At 50.1% G+C, this 17145-nt stretch overlaps 1 protein-coding gene across 3 annotated transcripts in view; it reads left to right on the top strand.

Annotated features, from left to right (window-relative positions):
* Positions 1–16604, top strand: part of LOC122928531 — a 75646-nt gene extending 59042 nt beyond the window's left edge. For all 3 annotated transcript variants that reach the window (XM_044281457.1, XM_044281459.1, XM_044281458.1), the window contains one exon: positions 16329–16604. In XM_044281457.1, coding sequence (XP_044137392.1) covers positions 16329–16523 — 195 coding nt within the window. In that variant the 3' untranslated portion in view covers positions 16524–16604. The remainder of the gene's footprint in view (positions 1–16328) is intronic.
* Positions 16605–17145: the final 541 nt, after the last annotated feature.

Raw genomic sequence — 17145 nt, 5'->3', positions numbered from 1 at the left:
CACTCATGGTGGGGCCCGGTGCAGTGACTCTACTCTAATACACCGGGCCCCGCAACTGTTAAATACATTCAATCCAATCTATATCTAAATGTATACCGCACTGTTCGCTACTTACTGTGGTACCGTAAGTATAGCATTAAGATGGCGCAGACCGGCAGCTCCCTTGGTCATGCGCTGCCTGCCTTGCCTGCCGCAGCTCCCTCCTCATGCGCCGCCTGCCTGTTCATTCATAAAGTGAGATAAGTAGGCAGGCGGTGCATGAGGAGGGAGCTGCGCTGTGCTGAGGAACAGCTGCACTGTGCTGTCTGAGCGTGAGCTGCAGGGAGAAAGTCACCCTCCCTACCACCCCTGAAGCTGACAGAAGTTGATTTTTACCTACATTTTGTCAATCCCTGTTGGCTGCGGAGTGGGAGGGGGTGTGGTCTATCTAGATTGGAGGTGTGACTTAGTGGGTCCTGGAGGGGGGGGGGTTTAATCAATCTTTTGAGGGCGGACTGAATGACCACCCTACCTGCCTCCTCAAAGTACTCTGCTCCCTCAACAGTGTCCTACACAGCTCCCGGCCCCTTTAAAGCTGACCTGCAGCAGTGAAGAAAAATGGCTGGGTTGTTATGGAAACCTGGTGTAAACTGTGTGTATGTGGAGACTAAGAACCTTCAAGCTTCTATTGGCTGATAAGGGACATGTGACCGTGTGTATGTCAGTTGGGATATGAAGAGAAAGACCTGCAGGCTTCTATTGGTTAATGTAGGTCATGTGATGGTGCCATATTTGCATTTTTTGGGAATATCTCAGGAACGGTACGTGCTAAAAAGCACAAGATTTCTTTCCAGGTAGCAAGGGAAGTGTATGCCAAGTTTAGTTGAAATCGATGGTTGCGCTTTTGAGTGATCGCGGAACATACATACATACATATATATGTTTTTCTTTATACAGTCAGGTCCATAAATATTAGGACATCGACACAATTCTAACATTTTTGGTTCTATACACCACCACAATGGATTTGAAATGAAACTAACAAGGTGTGCTTTAACTACAGACTGTCAGCTTTATTTTGAGGGTATTTACATCCAAATCAGGTGAAAGGTGTAGGAATTACAACAGTTTGCATATGTGCCTCCCACTTGTTAAATGACCAAAAGTAATGGGACAGAATAATAATCATAAATCCAACTTTCACTTTTTAATACTTGGTTGCAAATCCTTTGCAGTTATTACAGCCTGAAGTCTGGAACGCATAGACATCACCAGACGCTGGGTTTCATCCCTGGTGATGCTCTGCCAGGCCTCTACTGCAACTGTCTTCAGTTTCTGCTTGTTCTTGGGGCATTTTCCCTTCAGTTTTGTCTTCAGAAAGTGAAATGCATGCTCAATCGGATTCAGGTCAGGTGATTGACTTGGCCATTGCATAACATTCCTCTTCTTCTCCTTAAAAAACTCTTTGGTTGCTTTTGCAGTATGCTTTGGGTCATCTGCCCATCTGCACTGTGAAGCGCTGTATAATGAGTTCTGAAGCATTTGGCTGAATATGAGCAGATAATATTGCCCAAAACACTTCATCCAGAATTCATCCTGTTACTTTTGTCAGCAGTCACATCATCAATAAATACAAGAGAACCAGTTCCAGTGGCAGCCATTCATGCCCACGCCATGACACTACCACCACCATGCTTCACTGATGAGGTGGTGTGCTTAGGATCATGAGCAGTTCCTTTCCTTCTCCATACTCTTCTCTTCCCATCACACTGGTACAAGTTGATCTTGGTCTCATCTGTCCATAGGATGTTGTTCCAGAACTGTGCTTTTTAAGATGTCGTTTGGCAAACTCTAATCTGGCCTTCCTGTTTTTGAGGCTCACCAATGGTTTACATCTTGTGGTGAACCCTCTGTATTCACTCTGGTGAAGTCTTTTCATGATTGTTGACTTTGACACACATACACCTACCTCCTGGAGAATGTTTTTGATCTGGCCAACTGTTGTGAAGGGTGTTTTCTTCACCAGGGAAATAATTCTTCGGTCATCCACCACAGTTGTTTTCCATGGTCTTCCGGGTCTTTTGGTGTTGCTGAGCTCACCGGTGCATTCCTTCTTTTAAAGAATGTTCCAAACAGTTGTTTTGGCCATGCCTAATGTTTTTGCTATCTCTCTGATGGGTTTGTTGTGTTTTTTTTCAGCCTAATGATGGCTTGCTTCACTGATAGTGACAGCTCTTTGGATCTCATCTTGAGAGTTGACAGCAACAGATTCCAAATGCAAATAGCACACTTGAAATGAACTCTGGACCTTTTATCTGCTCATTGTAATTGAGATAATGAGGGAATAGCACACAGATGGCCATGGAACAGCTAAGAAGCCAATTGTCCCATTACTTTTGGTTCCTTAACAAGTGGGAGGCACATATGCAAACTGTTGTAATTCCTACACCGTTCACCTGATTTTGATGTAAATTCCCTCAAATTAAAGCTGACAGTTAAAGCACATCTTGTTCGTTTCATTTCAAATCCATTGTGGTGGTGTATAGAGCCAAAAATGTTACAATTGTGTCGATGTCCCAATAATTATGGACCTGACTGTATATACAGATTATATGTAAAGCATTGATCTATCCATTAGGAAAAAACGCACCTGCGTTTCATGTGCGTTTTTTTTCTTTTTTGTGTATATAGTTCATTTACCACATTAAATGAATTCAGCTCACATCTACAATCAATCAGAGTTATATGAAGGGTATAGTAACAAATATGGATAAGAAGGACTTCACTCTAAATTTGAGAGAGTGGCATACATAACATCAATAATTTACAAAAAGATCTCAAACATATGTATTGACATTCCCTATTCTTCCATAATTGCTGTACTATGTATCTTACAGATTGCAATACTAATTACATCTATATTTGTTTTCTTTTTAGTATTTTCTATATTTTCTCTCTCTTCTTTTTGCTTTGCTTATCTATACTAAACCCTTCTACTATCCTTTCCCCTTTTTCCTCCTCCCTCTTTCTTTCTAGTAACTCTGATAAGTGGAAACAGACAAGAACAAGTGGGGACAGTAGTTGTAATCAGGAAAGAAGGGTTTAGTATAGATACGCAGAAAAGAATGGGAGAGAAAATATAGAAAATAGTAAAAAGAAAACAAATATAGCGGTCATTAGTATTGCAATCTGTAAGATACATAGTACAGCAATTATGCAAGAATGGGGAATGTCAATACATATAATAAGGCTGTTAACAGCCTGCATTTGTGGGAGGGGCGTCTGGCTATTTATCCCCCCTACCTGCCGCTCAGCCAGGCGCCCGAGCCTCACGCATACCTGCAGTATACTTCTACTTCCGACCCGAGTCCTTGCTTCCGGTATCCCGTGCGCACGCACTATCCCGTGCGCACGCACCGCCGACGTCCGGACTGCCGCTCGCCAGGCTATCAGGTATCAGGGGCACAGCTGGCTCCGCTCTAGCTGTGCCTCACGCCTGGCCTCTGGCCCCTGGTGGTTTGAGTTAGGGGCTGCTCTTCCCCAGCATGATCCGCACGCATGTCAGGGGAAGCGGCATCTGGTTTGAACTGTTCTGCCGGTCACACGCCGACACGATTGGGGAATCATAATTGAGTCTTATTTAGGTTGGCAGTCGCGCTTCACTTGCACCATTCAGGAACTTACCGGTTATCTCATTATTCACTCCAAGGTTTTGCTGCACAGGGGGTATTGGCAAGTTCTGGTCCTGTGATGCAGGTAGTGCTCCTGTTTTTAGGGGGGCGCTGTTCCTTGCGTTAAGACACCGGTCAAAAAAAAAAAAAAAAAAAAAAAAAAAAAGAGGATGAAAGCCTGCCTAGCCCTGCCATTTGCATCACAATACCAGAATGTGCGGTTTATGTGTAGTTGGAGATTTCACTTTATGGCTTCACCAGCGGTTTCTGTGTTCTGTCGGATCATCCGGGGTCCCGTGCCTCCTGGATCGGCCAAGTTGTAATGTTCCTGGGAAAGAAATGAGCTATGTTTTTCCGAAAAAAAAAAAAAAAAACAACACTCCGCCTTCATCTCTGCATCAGCATCACATTGCCAGAGTTGGCGCCGTGAAGTTGGTGTTACTTTACTGTTCAATTTAGTAATTTTATTTCACGTTGCTTCCGTCTCCATCACTTGTCTCTGGTGCGCCCGGGTTGTCAGTGTCCCTGGATCGCCCAGGTTGTCAGTGTCCCTGGATCGCCCAGGTTGTCAGTGTCCCTGGATCGCCCAGGTTGTCAGTGTCCCTGGATCGCCCAGGTTGTCAGTGTCCCTGGATCGCCCAGGTTGTCAGTGTCCCTGGATCGCCCAGGTTGTCAGTGTCCCTGGATCGCCCAGGTTGTCAGTGTCCCTGGATCGCCCAGGTTGTCAGTGTTCATGGACCGCCCAGGTGTTGTCCCCTTTTTCTAGGATTTTACACCTATTCTGATGTCGGTTGTTCCTTCTTTTAGATTGGGCAGTTGTTTCAGCGTCCCTGGATCGCCCAGGTGGCCAGCGCCCCTGGATCGCTCAGGTTCTGTCTTCGTTTAAATGTCTGTGTCCCTGGATCGCCCAGGTTGTCAGTGTCCCTGGATCGCCCAGGTTGTCAGGGTCCCTGGATCACCCAGGTTGTCAGTGTCCCTGGATCGCCCAGGTTGTCAGTGTCCCTGGATCGCCCAGGTTGTCAGTGTCCCTGGATCGCCCAGGTTGTCAGTGTCCCTGGATCGCCCAGGTTGTCAGTGTCCCTGGATCGCCCAGGTTGTCAGTGTCCCTGGATCGCCCAGGTTGTCAGTGTCCCTGGATCGCCCAGGTTGTCAGTGTCCCTGGATCGCCCAGGTTGTCAGTGTCTCCGGATCGCCCAGGTTGTCAGGGTCCCTGGATCGCCCAGGTTGTCAGGGTCCCTGGATCGCCCAGGTTGTCAGGGTCCCTGGATCGCCCAGGTTGTCAGGGTCCCTGGATCGCCCAGGTTGTCAGGGTCCCTGGATCGCCCAGGTGGTCAGGGTCCCTGGATCGCCCAGGTGGTCAGCGTTCCTGGATCGCCCAGGTTCTGTCTTCGTTTAAATGTCAGTGTCTCTGGATCGCCCAGGTTGTCAGTGTCCCTGGATCGCCCAGGTTGTCAGTATCCCTGGATCGCCCAGGTTGTCAGTACCCCTGGATCGCCCAGGTTGTCAGTGTCCCTGGATCGCCCAGGTTGTCAGTGTCCCTGGATCGCCCAGGTTGTCAGTGTCCCTGGATCGCCCAGGTTGTCAGTGTCCCTGGATCGCCCAGGTTGTCAGTGTCCCTGGATCGCCCAGGTTGTCAGTGTCCCTGGATCGCCCAGGTTGTCAGTGTCCCTGGATCGCCCAGGTTGTCAGTGTCCCTGGATCGCCCAGGTTGTCAGTGTCCCTGGATCGCCCAGGTTGTCAGTGTCCCTGGATCGCCCAGGTTGTCAGTGTCCCTGGATCGCCCAGGTTGTCAGTGTCCCTGGATCGCCCAGGTTGTCAGTGTCCCTGGATCGCCCAGGTTGTCAGTGTCTCCGGATCGCCCAGGTTGTCAGGGTCCCTGGATCGCCCAGGTGGTCAGGGTCCCTGGATCGCCCAGGTTGTCAGGGTCCCTGGATCGCCCAGGTTGTCAGGGTCCCTGGATCGCCCAGGTGGTCAGGGTCCCTGGATCGCCCAGGTGGTCAGCGTTCCTGGATCGCCCAGGTTCTGTCTTCGTTTAAATGTCAGTGTCTCTGGATCGCCCAGGTTGTCAGTGTCCCTGGATCGCCCAGGTTGTCAGTATCCCTGGATCGCCCAGGTTGTCAGTACCCCTGGATCGCCCAGGTTGTCAGTGTCCCTGGATCGCCCAGGTTGTCAGTGTCCCTGGATCGCCCAGGTTGTCAGTGTCCCTGGATCGCCCAGGTTGTCAGTGTCCCTGGATCGCCCAGGTTGTCAGTGTCCCTGGATCGCCCAGGTTGTCAGTGTCCCTGGATCGCCCGGGTTGTCAGTGTCCCTGGATCGCCCGGGTTGTCAGTGTCCCTGGATCGCCCGGGTTGTCAGTGTCCCTGGATCGCCCGGGTTGTCAGTGTCCCTGGATCGCCCGGGTTGTCAGTGTCCCTGGATCGCCCGGGTTGTCAGTGTCCCTGGATCGCCCGGGTTGTCAGTGTCCCTGGATCGCCCGGGTTGTCAGTGTCTCTGGATCGCCCGGGTTGTCGTGGTCCCTGGATCGCCCGGGTTGTCAGGGTCCCTGGATCGCCCGGGTTGTCAGGGTCCCTGGATCGCCCGGGTGGTCAGGGTCCCTGGATCGCCCGGGTTGTCAGGGTCCCTGGATCGCCCGGGTGGTCAGGGTCCCTGGATCGCCCAGGTGGTCAGCGTTCCTGGATCGCCCAGGTTCTGTCTTCGTTTAAATGTCAGTGTCTCTGGATCGCCCAGGTTGTCAGTGTCCCTGGATCGCCCAGGTTGTCAGTATCCCTGGATCGCCCAGGTTGTCAGTATCCCTGGATCGCCCAGGTTGTCAGTGTCCCTGGATCGCCCAGGTTGTCAGTGTCCCTGGATCGCCCAGGTTGTCAGTGTTCCTGGATCGCCCAGGTTGTCAGTGTCCCTGGATCGCCCAGGTTGTCAGTGTCCCTGGATCGCCCAGGTTGTCAGTGTCCCTGGATCGCCCGGGTTGTCAGGGTCCCTGGATCACCCAGGTTGTCAGGGTCCCTGGATCGCCCAGGTTGTCAGGGTCCCTGGATCGCCCAGGTTGTCAGGGTCCCTGGATCGCCCAGGTGGTCAGGGTCCCTGGATCGCCCAGGTGGTCAGCGTTCCTGGATCGCCCAGGTTCTGTCTTCGTTTAAATGTCAGTGTCTCTGGATCGCCCAGGTTGTCAGTGTCCCTGGATCGCCCAGGTTGTCAGTATCCCTGGATCGCCCAGGTTGTCAGTACCCCTGGATCGCCCAGGTTGTCAGTGTCCCTGGATCGCCCAGGTTGTCAGTGTCCCTGGATCGCCCAGGTTGTCAGTGTCCCTGGATCGCCCAGGTTGTCAGTGTCCCTGGATCGCCCAGGTTGTCAGTGTCCCTGGATCGCCCAGGTTGTCAGTGTCCCTGGATCGCCCAGGTTGTCAGTGTCCCTGGATCGCCCGGGTTGTCAGTGTCCCTGGATCGCCCGGGTTGTCAGTGTCCCTGGATCGCCCGGGTTGTCAGTGTCCCTGGATCGCCCGGGTTGTCAGTGTCCCTGGATCGCCCGGGTTGTCAGTGTCTCTGGATCGCCCGGGTTGTCAGTGTCTCTGGATCGCCCGGGTTGTCGTGGTCCCTGGATCGCCCGGGTTGTCGTGGTCCCTGGATCGCCCGGGTTGTCAGGGTCCCTGGATCGCCCAGGTTGTCAGTGTCCCTGGATCGCCCAGGTTGTCAGTGTCCCTGGATCGCCCAGGTTGTCAGTGTCCCTGGATCGCCCAGGTTGTCAGTGTCCCTGGATCGCCCAGGTTGTCAGTGTCCCTGGATCGCCCAGGTTGTCAGCGTCCCTGGATCGCCCAGGTGGTCAGCGTTTCTGGATCGCCCAGGTTCTGTCTACGTTTTAATGTCAGTGTCTCTGGATCGCCCAGGTTGTCAGGGTCCCTGGATCGCCCAGGTTGTCAGGGTCCCTGGATCGCCCAGGTTGTCAGGGTCCCTGGATCGCCCAGGTTGTCAGTGTCCCTGGATCGCCCAGGTTGTCAGTGTCCCTGGTTCGCCCAGGTTGTCAGTGTCCCTGGATCGCCCAGGTTGTCAGTGTCCCTGGATCGCCCAGGTTGTCAGCGTCCCTGGATCGCCCAGGTGGTCAGCGTTCCTGGATCGCCCAGGTTCTGTCTACGTTTTAATGTCAGTGTCTCTGGATCGCCCAGGTGGTCAGTGTCCTGGCGTCCCTGGATCGCCCAGGTGGTCAGCGTCCCTGGATCGCCCAGGTGGTCAGCGTCCCTGGATCGCCCAGGTGGTCAGCGTCCCTGGATCGCCCAGGTGGTCAGCGTCCCAGGATCGCCCAGGTGGTCAGCGTCCCTGGATCGCCCAGGTGGTCAGCGTCCCTGGATCGCCCAGGTGGTCAGCGTCCCTGGATCGCCCAGGTTCTGTCTTCGTTTAAATGTCAGCGTCCCTGGATCGCCCAGGTGGTCAGCGTTCCCGCTTCGCCCAGGTGGTCAGCGTTCCCGCTTCGCCCAGGTGGTCAGCGTTCCCGGATCGCTCGGGTTGTCAGCGTTACCGGATCGCTCGGGTTGTCAGCGTTCCCGGATCGCTCGGGTTGTCAGCGTTCCCGGATCGCTCGGGTTGTCAGCGTTCCCGGATCGCTCGGGTTGTCAGCGTTCCCGGATCACTCGGGTTGTCAGCGTTCCCGGATCGCTCGGGTTGTCAGCGTTCCCGGATCGCTCACGTTGTCAGCGTTCCCGGATCGCCCAGGTGGTCAGCATTCCTGGATCACCCAGGTTCTGTCTTCATTTTCTAAAAGCCACCCTTCGGGGTATTCAAAAGGAGGGGAAGGGGTCCGTGAGCCATAGGCAACCTGTGTCCGGTAAATTGTTCAGGGATCTTTTTTCGTCATTGGATGGTAATCCTTTTTGGGCCCTTCACTAACCTGATTTTGAAAGCGGCCATGTATCTCACCTTTTATGGATTCCTCCGGCCCGGTGAGGTTCTGGCGGGTTCAAATCGCCATAACCATCCTCTGAAGCAGCATCTGTTACGGGGCCAGGGCCATTACACTCCCCTGCTACCTTCCACCAAAAACCATTCAGACGGGGCCCCCTTCCGAGGTAAATTCTATCCCACGTTGAACGATTGGTGCCCGGTTCAGGTGCTGCATCAACTGCTAGGCCTCATCCAAGGTTCATCACCAGATAGCCCGCTCCTGCCACACGCAGGCAAGCTTCTCAGCACCCTCAATTTATATCTTTCATCCGTGCCCTCGCCCAGGGTCTAGGCTATGACCCCAGGGTAAATTCGGGCCACTCATGTCGCTAGGGGCAGACTCCGCTGTTACTCGGCATCAGGTGCCAGCTCATGTCATCCGGTCCATGGGGCGGTGGCGGCCCTCCTGCTTCACTAAGTATATTCCCAATCCTCGAGTAGAGATTTCTCGCGCCTTTCGATCACTGGCTTTGTAGTTTGCAAAAAGTGTTGTACCTAACTGATGTTTTTTGCCCCCTTTTTTCACTGGTGTACCCGCGCCGTGGCTCCCGGCACAATTCAGCCACTATGTTCAGGGCAGGTGTCTCTGCGTGCGCCGACGTTGTCCTAGCCCTGACCATAAATAATAAGGCTGTTAACAGCCTGCATTTGTGGGAGGGGCGTCTGGCTATTTATCCCCCCTACCTGCCGCTCAGCCAGGCGCCCGAGCCTCACGCCCCTCCCTCCCGCCCTTTTTCTCTAAACTCCCTTCAGGTATGCCCCCTTTTTTCACTGGTGTACCCGCGCCGTGGCTCCCGGCACAATTCAGCCACTATGTTCAGGGCAGGTGTCTCTGCGTGCGCCGACGTTGTCCTAGCCCTGACCATAAATACAATACGTTCAGAAACGTCCATTCAGAGATAGAGAACCACCTCCCGGACGTTCATAGTCAAGGTGCGGACGGGAGTTGGTACACACTCGCCAGAATGGCGGATCTGGTACCAAGTGTTCCGGAAAACTGGATCTGATTATAAATGCGAAAATAATAAATACCGGTTCCGTTTTTCCGGGTGACACCGGAGAGACGGATCTGGAAACAAATGCTATCAGTTTGCATAGGGATTTCAGGATCTGGCAGGCAGTTCCGGCGACGGATTTGCCTGCCGGAATCCAAGAACGCAAGTGTGAAAGTACCCTAATTTTGAGGCCAGCAGTGATCATTATTCTGATGTGGAAAAATGGTGAAGTTGTCTCATCTATCTCATCTATTGAAGTAATGTGGAATTGTGGCAGCAAATGCAGGACAAACAAGGTCCACCCCGTGTATTGATTTTCACCATTGTGATAAACACCTCCTCTATAATTAAAGATTTATCTTCAAAAGACCCAAATAAGCAGTGCACTGTCCACCACTGATGAAGGAGCATGAGGCTCCAATACAAATTTGGTTTTAAAGAAGAGACAATATACATGGGAACACTAATACCCATCTGATAAAATATTGCATTGTGTACAACTATATTCCCTCATGGTAAATACTAGCACTCCGTAACTTCCATTGACCAGTCAAGCACTTTGGAGCAGGAAGGATCGGCATCCCCACAACACTTGGGGTGCCGAGAACAACAGAGGTATCAAAGATACAGCGGCCGCAGTGAAAACCTTAGGGTACTTTCACACTAGCGTTTTTCTTTTCCGGCACTGAGTTTAGAATACAACATCGACACAAAGTAGCAGGTGGAATTAAGCATGGTGCAAGGACGTTATTTCAACAGAAACTGGACATTTTGCGTTCCTAAGGGCTCTTTCACACCTGCGTTCTTTTCTTCCGGCATAGAGTTCCGTCGTCGGGGCTCTATGCCGGAAGAATCCTGATCAGTTTTATCCTAATGCATTCTGAATGGAGTGAAATCCGTTCAGGATGCATCAGGATGTCTTCAGTTCCGGAACGGAACGTTTTTTGGCCGGAGAAAATACCGCAGCATGCTGCGCTTTTTGCTCCGGCCAAAAATCCTGAAGACTTGCCGCAAGGCCGGATCCGGAATTAATGCCCATTGAAAGGCATTGATCCGGACTTAAACTAAACGTCGTTTCGGCGCATTGCCGGATCCGACGTTTAGCTTTTTCTGAATGGTTACCATGGCTGCCAAGACGCTAAAGTCCTGGCAGCCATGGTAAAGTGTAGCGGGGAGCGGGGGAGCAGCATACTTACCGTCCGTGCGGCTCCCGGGGCGTTCCAGAGTGATGTCAGGGCGCCCCACGCACATGAATGACGTGATCGCATGGCACGTCATCCATGCGCATAGGGCGCTCTGACGTCATTCTGGAGCGCCCCGGGAGCCGCGCGGACTGTAAGTATACCACTCCCCCGCTCCCGGCTCCTACTATGGCAACCAGGACTTTAATAGCGTCCTGGGTGCCATAGTAACACTGAAAGCATTTTGAAGACGGATCCGTCTTCAAATGCTTTCAGTACACTTGCGTTTTTCTGGATCCGGCGTGTAATTCCGGCAAGTGGAGTACACGCCGGATCCGGACAACGCAAGTGTGAAAGAGGCCTTAGGCAATATAACAACATTTTGATACAGAGCACTGCTGAGTACTCGTTCACTTCAATAATTACTGTTTTGTTTCTTTTTCTATTTGTGGTCAAACATATATGGCTACAAATTGAAAGAGTTTGTTGTGGAATTGACTATACACTCACCTAAAGAATTATTAGGGACACCATACTAATACGGTGTTGGAACCCCTTTTGCCTTCAGAACTGCCTTAATTCTACGTGGCATTGATTCAACAAGGTGCTGATAGCATTCTTTAGAAATGTTGGCCCATATTGATAGGATAGCATCTTGCAGTTGATGGAGATTTGAGGGATGCACATCCAGGGCATGAAGCTCCTGTTCCACCACATCCCAAAGATGCTCTATTGGGTTGAGATCTGGTGACTGTGGGGGCCATTTTAGTACAGTGAACTCATTGTCATGTTCAAGAAACCAATTTGAAATGATTCGAGCTTTGTGACATGGTGCATTTTCCCTGCTGGAAGTAGCCATCAGAGGATGGGTACATGGTGGTCGTGAAGGGATGGACATGGTCAGAAACAATGCTCAGGTAGCCCGTGGCATTTAAACGATGGCCAATTGGCACTAAGGAGCCTAAAGTGTGCCAATTTCAGTCAATGTTGCTCTTCTATCAGCTTGAATCAGTCGGCCCATTCTCCTCTGACCTCTAGCATCAACAAGGCATTTTCGCCCACAGGACTGCCGCATACTGGATGTTTTTCCCTTTTCACACCATTCTTTGTAAACCCTAGAAATGGTTGTGCGTGAAAATCCCAGTAACTGAGCAGATTGTGAAATACTCAGACCGGCCCGTCTGGCACCAACAACCATGCCACGCTCAAAATTGCTTAAATCACCTTTCTTTCCCATTCTGACATTCAGTTTGGAGTTCAGGAGATTGTCTTGACCAGGACCACAACCCTACATGCATTGAAGCAACTGCCATGTGATTGGTTGACTAGATAATCGCATTAATGAGAAATAGAACAGGTGTTCCTAATAATTCTTTAGGCTACTTTCACACTAGCGTTCGATCGGATCCGTTCTGAACGGATCCGATCATAATAATGCAGACGGAGGCTCCGTTCAGAACGGATCCGTCTGCATTATTTTAGCATATAAAAGCTAAGTGTGAAAATAGCCTCGTACGGATCCGTCCAGACTTTCAATGTAAAGTCAATGGGGGACGGATCCGCCTGAAGATTGAGCCATATTGTGGCATCTTCAAACGGATCCGTCCCCATTGACTTACATTGTAAGTCTGGACGGATCCGCACGCCTCCGCACGGCCAGGCGGACACCCGAACGCTGCAAGCAGCGTTCAGCTGTCCGCCTGTCCGTGCGGAGGCGAGCGGAGCGGAGGCTGAACGCCGCCAGACTGATGCAGTCTGAGCGGATCCGCATCCATTCAGACTGCATCAGGGCTGGACGGCTGCGTTCGGGTCCGCTCGTGAGCCCCTTCAAACGGAGCTCACGAGCGGACCGACGAACGCTAGTGTGAAAGTAGCCTTAGGCGAGTGTATATCAACTATGCCTTTTTAAGAAATTGGAATATATTGTTATATTTTTACCTTTTTTTAAATCTATATATACAGTCCTGATCAAAAGTTTAAGACTACTTGAAAAATGGCAAAAAATCATATTTAGCATGGCTGGATCTTAACAAGATTCCAAGTAGAGCTTCAACATGCAATAAGAATAAATGGGAGTGAGACAAAACATTTTTTGAGCATTCAATTTAATGAAAACAACGAATAAACTGAAACAGGCTGTTTTTCAGCTGATCAAAAGTTTAGGACCACACCGTCCAAAAAAAACAAAAACAAAAAAAAACTGAAATCCAACTTCCAAACATGAACTCAGGAATGAGTAGCTCCGCCGTTATTGTTTATCACCTAAAAAATTTTTTGGGGCATGCTTGATGTTAGCGTTTCCATGAGGTGAGTGGGAACATTTCTCCAAGTGGTGAAGACGGTGGCATGAAGGCCATCTACTGTCTGAAACTGTTGTCCATTTTTGTAAACTTCCCTTGCCATCCATCCCCAAAGGTTCTCAATAGGATTTAGATCAGGGGAACATGCAGGATGGGCCAAAAAAGTGATGTTATTCTCCTGGAAGAAGTCCTGCGGGCATTGTGTACTGTAGCATTGTTCTGTTGAAAAACCCAGTCGTTACCACACAGACGAGGGCCCTCAGTTATGAGGAATGCTCTCTGCAACATCTGGACATAGCCAGCGGCCGTTTGATGCCCCTGAACTTCCTGAAGCTCCATTGTTCCCCTGAAGGAAAAAGCACCCCAGACCATTATGGCGCCCCCTCCACTGTGGCGCATAGAAAACATCTCAGGTGGGATCTGCTTGTCATGCCAGTAACGTTGGAAATCATCAGGACCATCAAGGTTACATTTTTTCTCATCAGAGAATAAAACTTTCTTCTACCTTTGAATGTCCCATGTTTGGTGCTCTCTTGCAAAGTCCAAACATGCAGTTCTGTGGCATTCAAGGAGACGAGGTCTTTGAAGACGTTTTTTGTTTTTAAAGCCCTTCAGTCTCAGATGCCGTCTGATGGTTATGGGGCTGCAGTCAGCACCAGTAAGGGCCTTAATTTGGGTCGAGGATCGTCCAGTGTCTTAATGGACAGCCAATTGGATCCTCCGACTCAGTGCTGATGATGTTTTTTTGGGTCTTCCACTTGACCTTTTTGTTCCATAACCCTCAGGATCATTTAAGAAATTCCAAATGACTGTTTTACTGCGTCCCACCTCAGCAGCGATGGCGCACTGTGAGTAGGGTGACCACATTTCCTAACTGCCATTCAGGGACACTTACTTTCACAAGTGCATTTCGTCAAACTTTCATATGAAAACTTACAATTATTTGGCTTGACCCTTGGGGATCTCGTACACCACTTCTACACTTTGGCCGGGGGGCTCGGCGGAGCTGATGTGTTTTATCCTAATGAGAAAGATTTCATAATAAGGATTTGGAGAAGGGGCAGTGGGGTCGCAGAGCAGGGAGAGGCTGGTGCTGCTACTAGGGGTTCATACCATGGGGGAGTAATAAAGCCCACCATAATGCCCCCCAAGTAGAAATAATTCTCCTTATAATGTGACAGTGCAAAAAATACCCCCTTGTAATGCCCCCAGTTGAGCTAATGTCCCCATAGTGCCCCCATAACGTGCCAGTATAAAATACCCCTATATAGTGCCCCAGTAAATGCCCCCATAGTGCTCCTCTCCCCCCTCCCTCCTAGTGCCCCCCATAATGTACCAGTATAAAATGCCTCATATATAGCGCCCCAGTAGATGCTCTCAGTGTCCCCCATAATTTTTAAGTATAAAATACCCCTTCTCAGTGCCCTTGTAGATGACCCCATAGTACTCCTCTCCCACCTTCCCCATAGTACCCATCATAATGTGTCCCAGTATAAAATGCCCCTATACAGAGCCCCCATATAAAATTACCGTTCTTTGTGGCCTCAGCAGATGCCCCTATAGTGCCCACCAATAATGGGCCAGTAAGAAGTGCCCCTAATGTGCCAGTAATAAGTGCCCCCATAGATGTCCCCCAACAATGTGCCAGTAGCCAGAGCCCCCCTATCATGTGTCGGTAATAAGTGCCCCCATAGATGTCCCCCAATAATGTGCCCCCCCACCATCATGTGCCAGTAGCCAGAGCCCCCCCTATATCATGTGCCAGTAGCCAGAGCCCCCCTATATCATGTGCCAGTAGCCAGAGCCCCCATATCATGTGCCAGTAGCCTGGGCTCCCCCCCTATCATGTGCCAGTAGCCATAGACCCCCCTATCATGTGCCAGTAGCCTGAGCCCCCCACATCAACATGTGTCAGTAGCCTGAGCCCCCCCATCAACATGTGCCAGTAGCCATAGGCCCCCCTATAATGTGCCAGTAGCCATAGGGCCCCCCTATCATGTCCCAGTAGCCATAGCCCGCCCCCCCCCCATCATGTGCCAGTAGCCACCAGTATTGACAGCAACAACAAAAAAACCACTTATTTACTTACCTACTTGGCAGCGATGTGATGCAGGCCTCTTCCGGCATGTGTCCCGCGCTGTACGGCTCAGGCGGCGCGATTAGGTCCTAGTGCCTGCAGCCTATCAGAGGAAGGGGAAGGGACACACCTCTCCCTCCCCTGCCCTGCTGCACAGCCATCTGTATTGCTGTCCTGAGGACGGCGATACAGATGACTGGAGATGAGCGCTTCCACACTGGAAGCGCTTATCTCCGGCCCCTTGCCTCTATGGAAGCGCCGGCCATGACTGTCACAACAGCAGTGGTCGGCGGCTCAGGTCATTCCGGGACACTACATTGTCCCAGAATGAGGGTGACCGGGACCCGGGTCACCCTAGCTGTGAGAGACCCTGCTTATGCAGTTAAACAACCCGACCACATTCAAAAAGAGAGTTTTTTTGCCTTTGCCATCACAACGTGTGACTACCTGACAGAAAATGACAATGAATCCACATCTTTGCACAGATTTGGCCTTTTAAAGGCATGTGGTCCTAAAATTTGGATTAGCTGAAAAACAGCCTGTTTCAGTTTAATTGTTATTTTCAATTAATTGAATGCTCCAAAAATGTTTTGTCTCACTCTCATTTCTTCTTGTTGCATGTTGAAGCTCTACTTGGAACCTTGTTAAGATCCAATAATGTAAAATAAGATTTTTTGGCATTTTTCAAGTGGTCTTAAACCTTTGATCAGGACTGTATATACATATATATATGCTCCCTTAGGTCTAAATGTATTTTATCACTTTTGAATAAATTATCCTATTTTTATTTTCACATTTGTGGTTTGTTTCCGTGCAGCAGACAGATAGTTCAGGTCTATTTAAAATATCACATGACCTAACCCTTCAGGTAAACACCGTAAAATAAAATAAAATAAAAACTGTGTCAAAAATGCTTTTTTTTGTCACTTTACATAAAAAAAGTGTAATACCAAGCGATCAAAAAGTCATATGCACCCTAAAATAGTACCAATCAAACCGTCATCTAATTCCAAAAAAAAAATGGAACCTACACAAGACAGTCGCAAAAAAAACCAAAAAAAACTATGGCTTTCAGAATATGGAGACACTAAAGCGTCCGTAACAACCTGCTCTATAAAAATACCACATGATCTAACTTGTCAGATGAATATTGTAAAGAACTAAAAATAAAAACTTTTTTTGTTACCTTGCCTCACACAGATCTACCAATGTTTTGCTCTGATCTGGACATTTCCATCCCATCAATGGACGACTGGGAGGTACCTGATCCGCCACCTGTTCCAGCTCCGGTATGGCGGGAAGTCCGGAAGAAGAGACACCGTTCTCCTCCACAAGATGAACTGCTTGCATCTAGCTCCCGCTTTGCTCCCCCGTGAACTATCTAATGTGGGGTGATCCCCACTTCCCATCTCCTATCTCTGCTCCTTTATTAGGCGGCAACTCCATTGAAAAATAAAATGTTACAATGTTGTTTTACTTTTTTTTGCCTGTTCTCAATTATTTTTTGCATTCCCTCTCAGAACGCCCGTTCCAAGGGAGCGTCCATCCGCTCTCCCCCAAAAAGGTTCTTTTTTGACTACCCTTCTTCTTTTTTGGGAAGGGAATAGAGTGCAGAGTTTGTTGGCATCTAATTATTGCACTATATTGATCTCTTACTGGGCACTATTGCCCAAGGTTCTAACACTATGGTGGTTTTTGGATAAGTGTTGGTATGTGTCTATGTCTTCCCGCTCCCTTCTGTGTCTTCCCTCCCCTTCTTCTTTTCTAGGTACCATGGTTCCACTTCAGGCTTATCACAAACATGAGAGACTGCTTCTCGCCGGATGGTCAGTAGTATTTGGGATATAAGTTTATTAGCAAACTTGGTGCTTTTAACCTACTGTTACAATGATTAACCACCTCCGGACCGCCTAACGCAGATGTGCGGTCCGGAGGTGGCAGCGCTGCGCACAGTCACGCATATACGCGTCATCTCGCGAGACGCGAGATGACGCGAATATGCGCGCGCGCATGCGCA

This window comes from Bufo gargarizans, chromosome 2 (assembly GCF_014858855.1).
Source record: "Bufo gargarizans isolate SCDJY-AF-19 chromosome 2, ASM1485885v1, whole genome shotgun sequence".
Lineage (NCBI taxonomy): Eukaryota > Metazoa > Chordata > Amphibia > Anura > Bufonidae > Bufo > Bufo gargarizans.
This window is presented reverse-complemented; position numbering and strand designations above follow the sequence as displayed.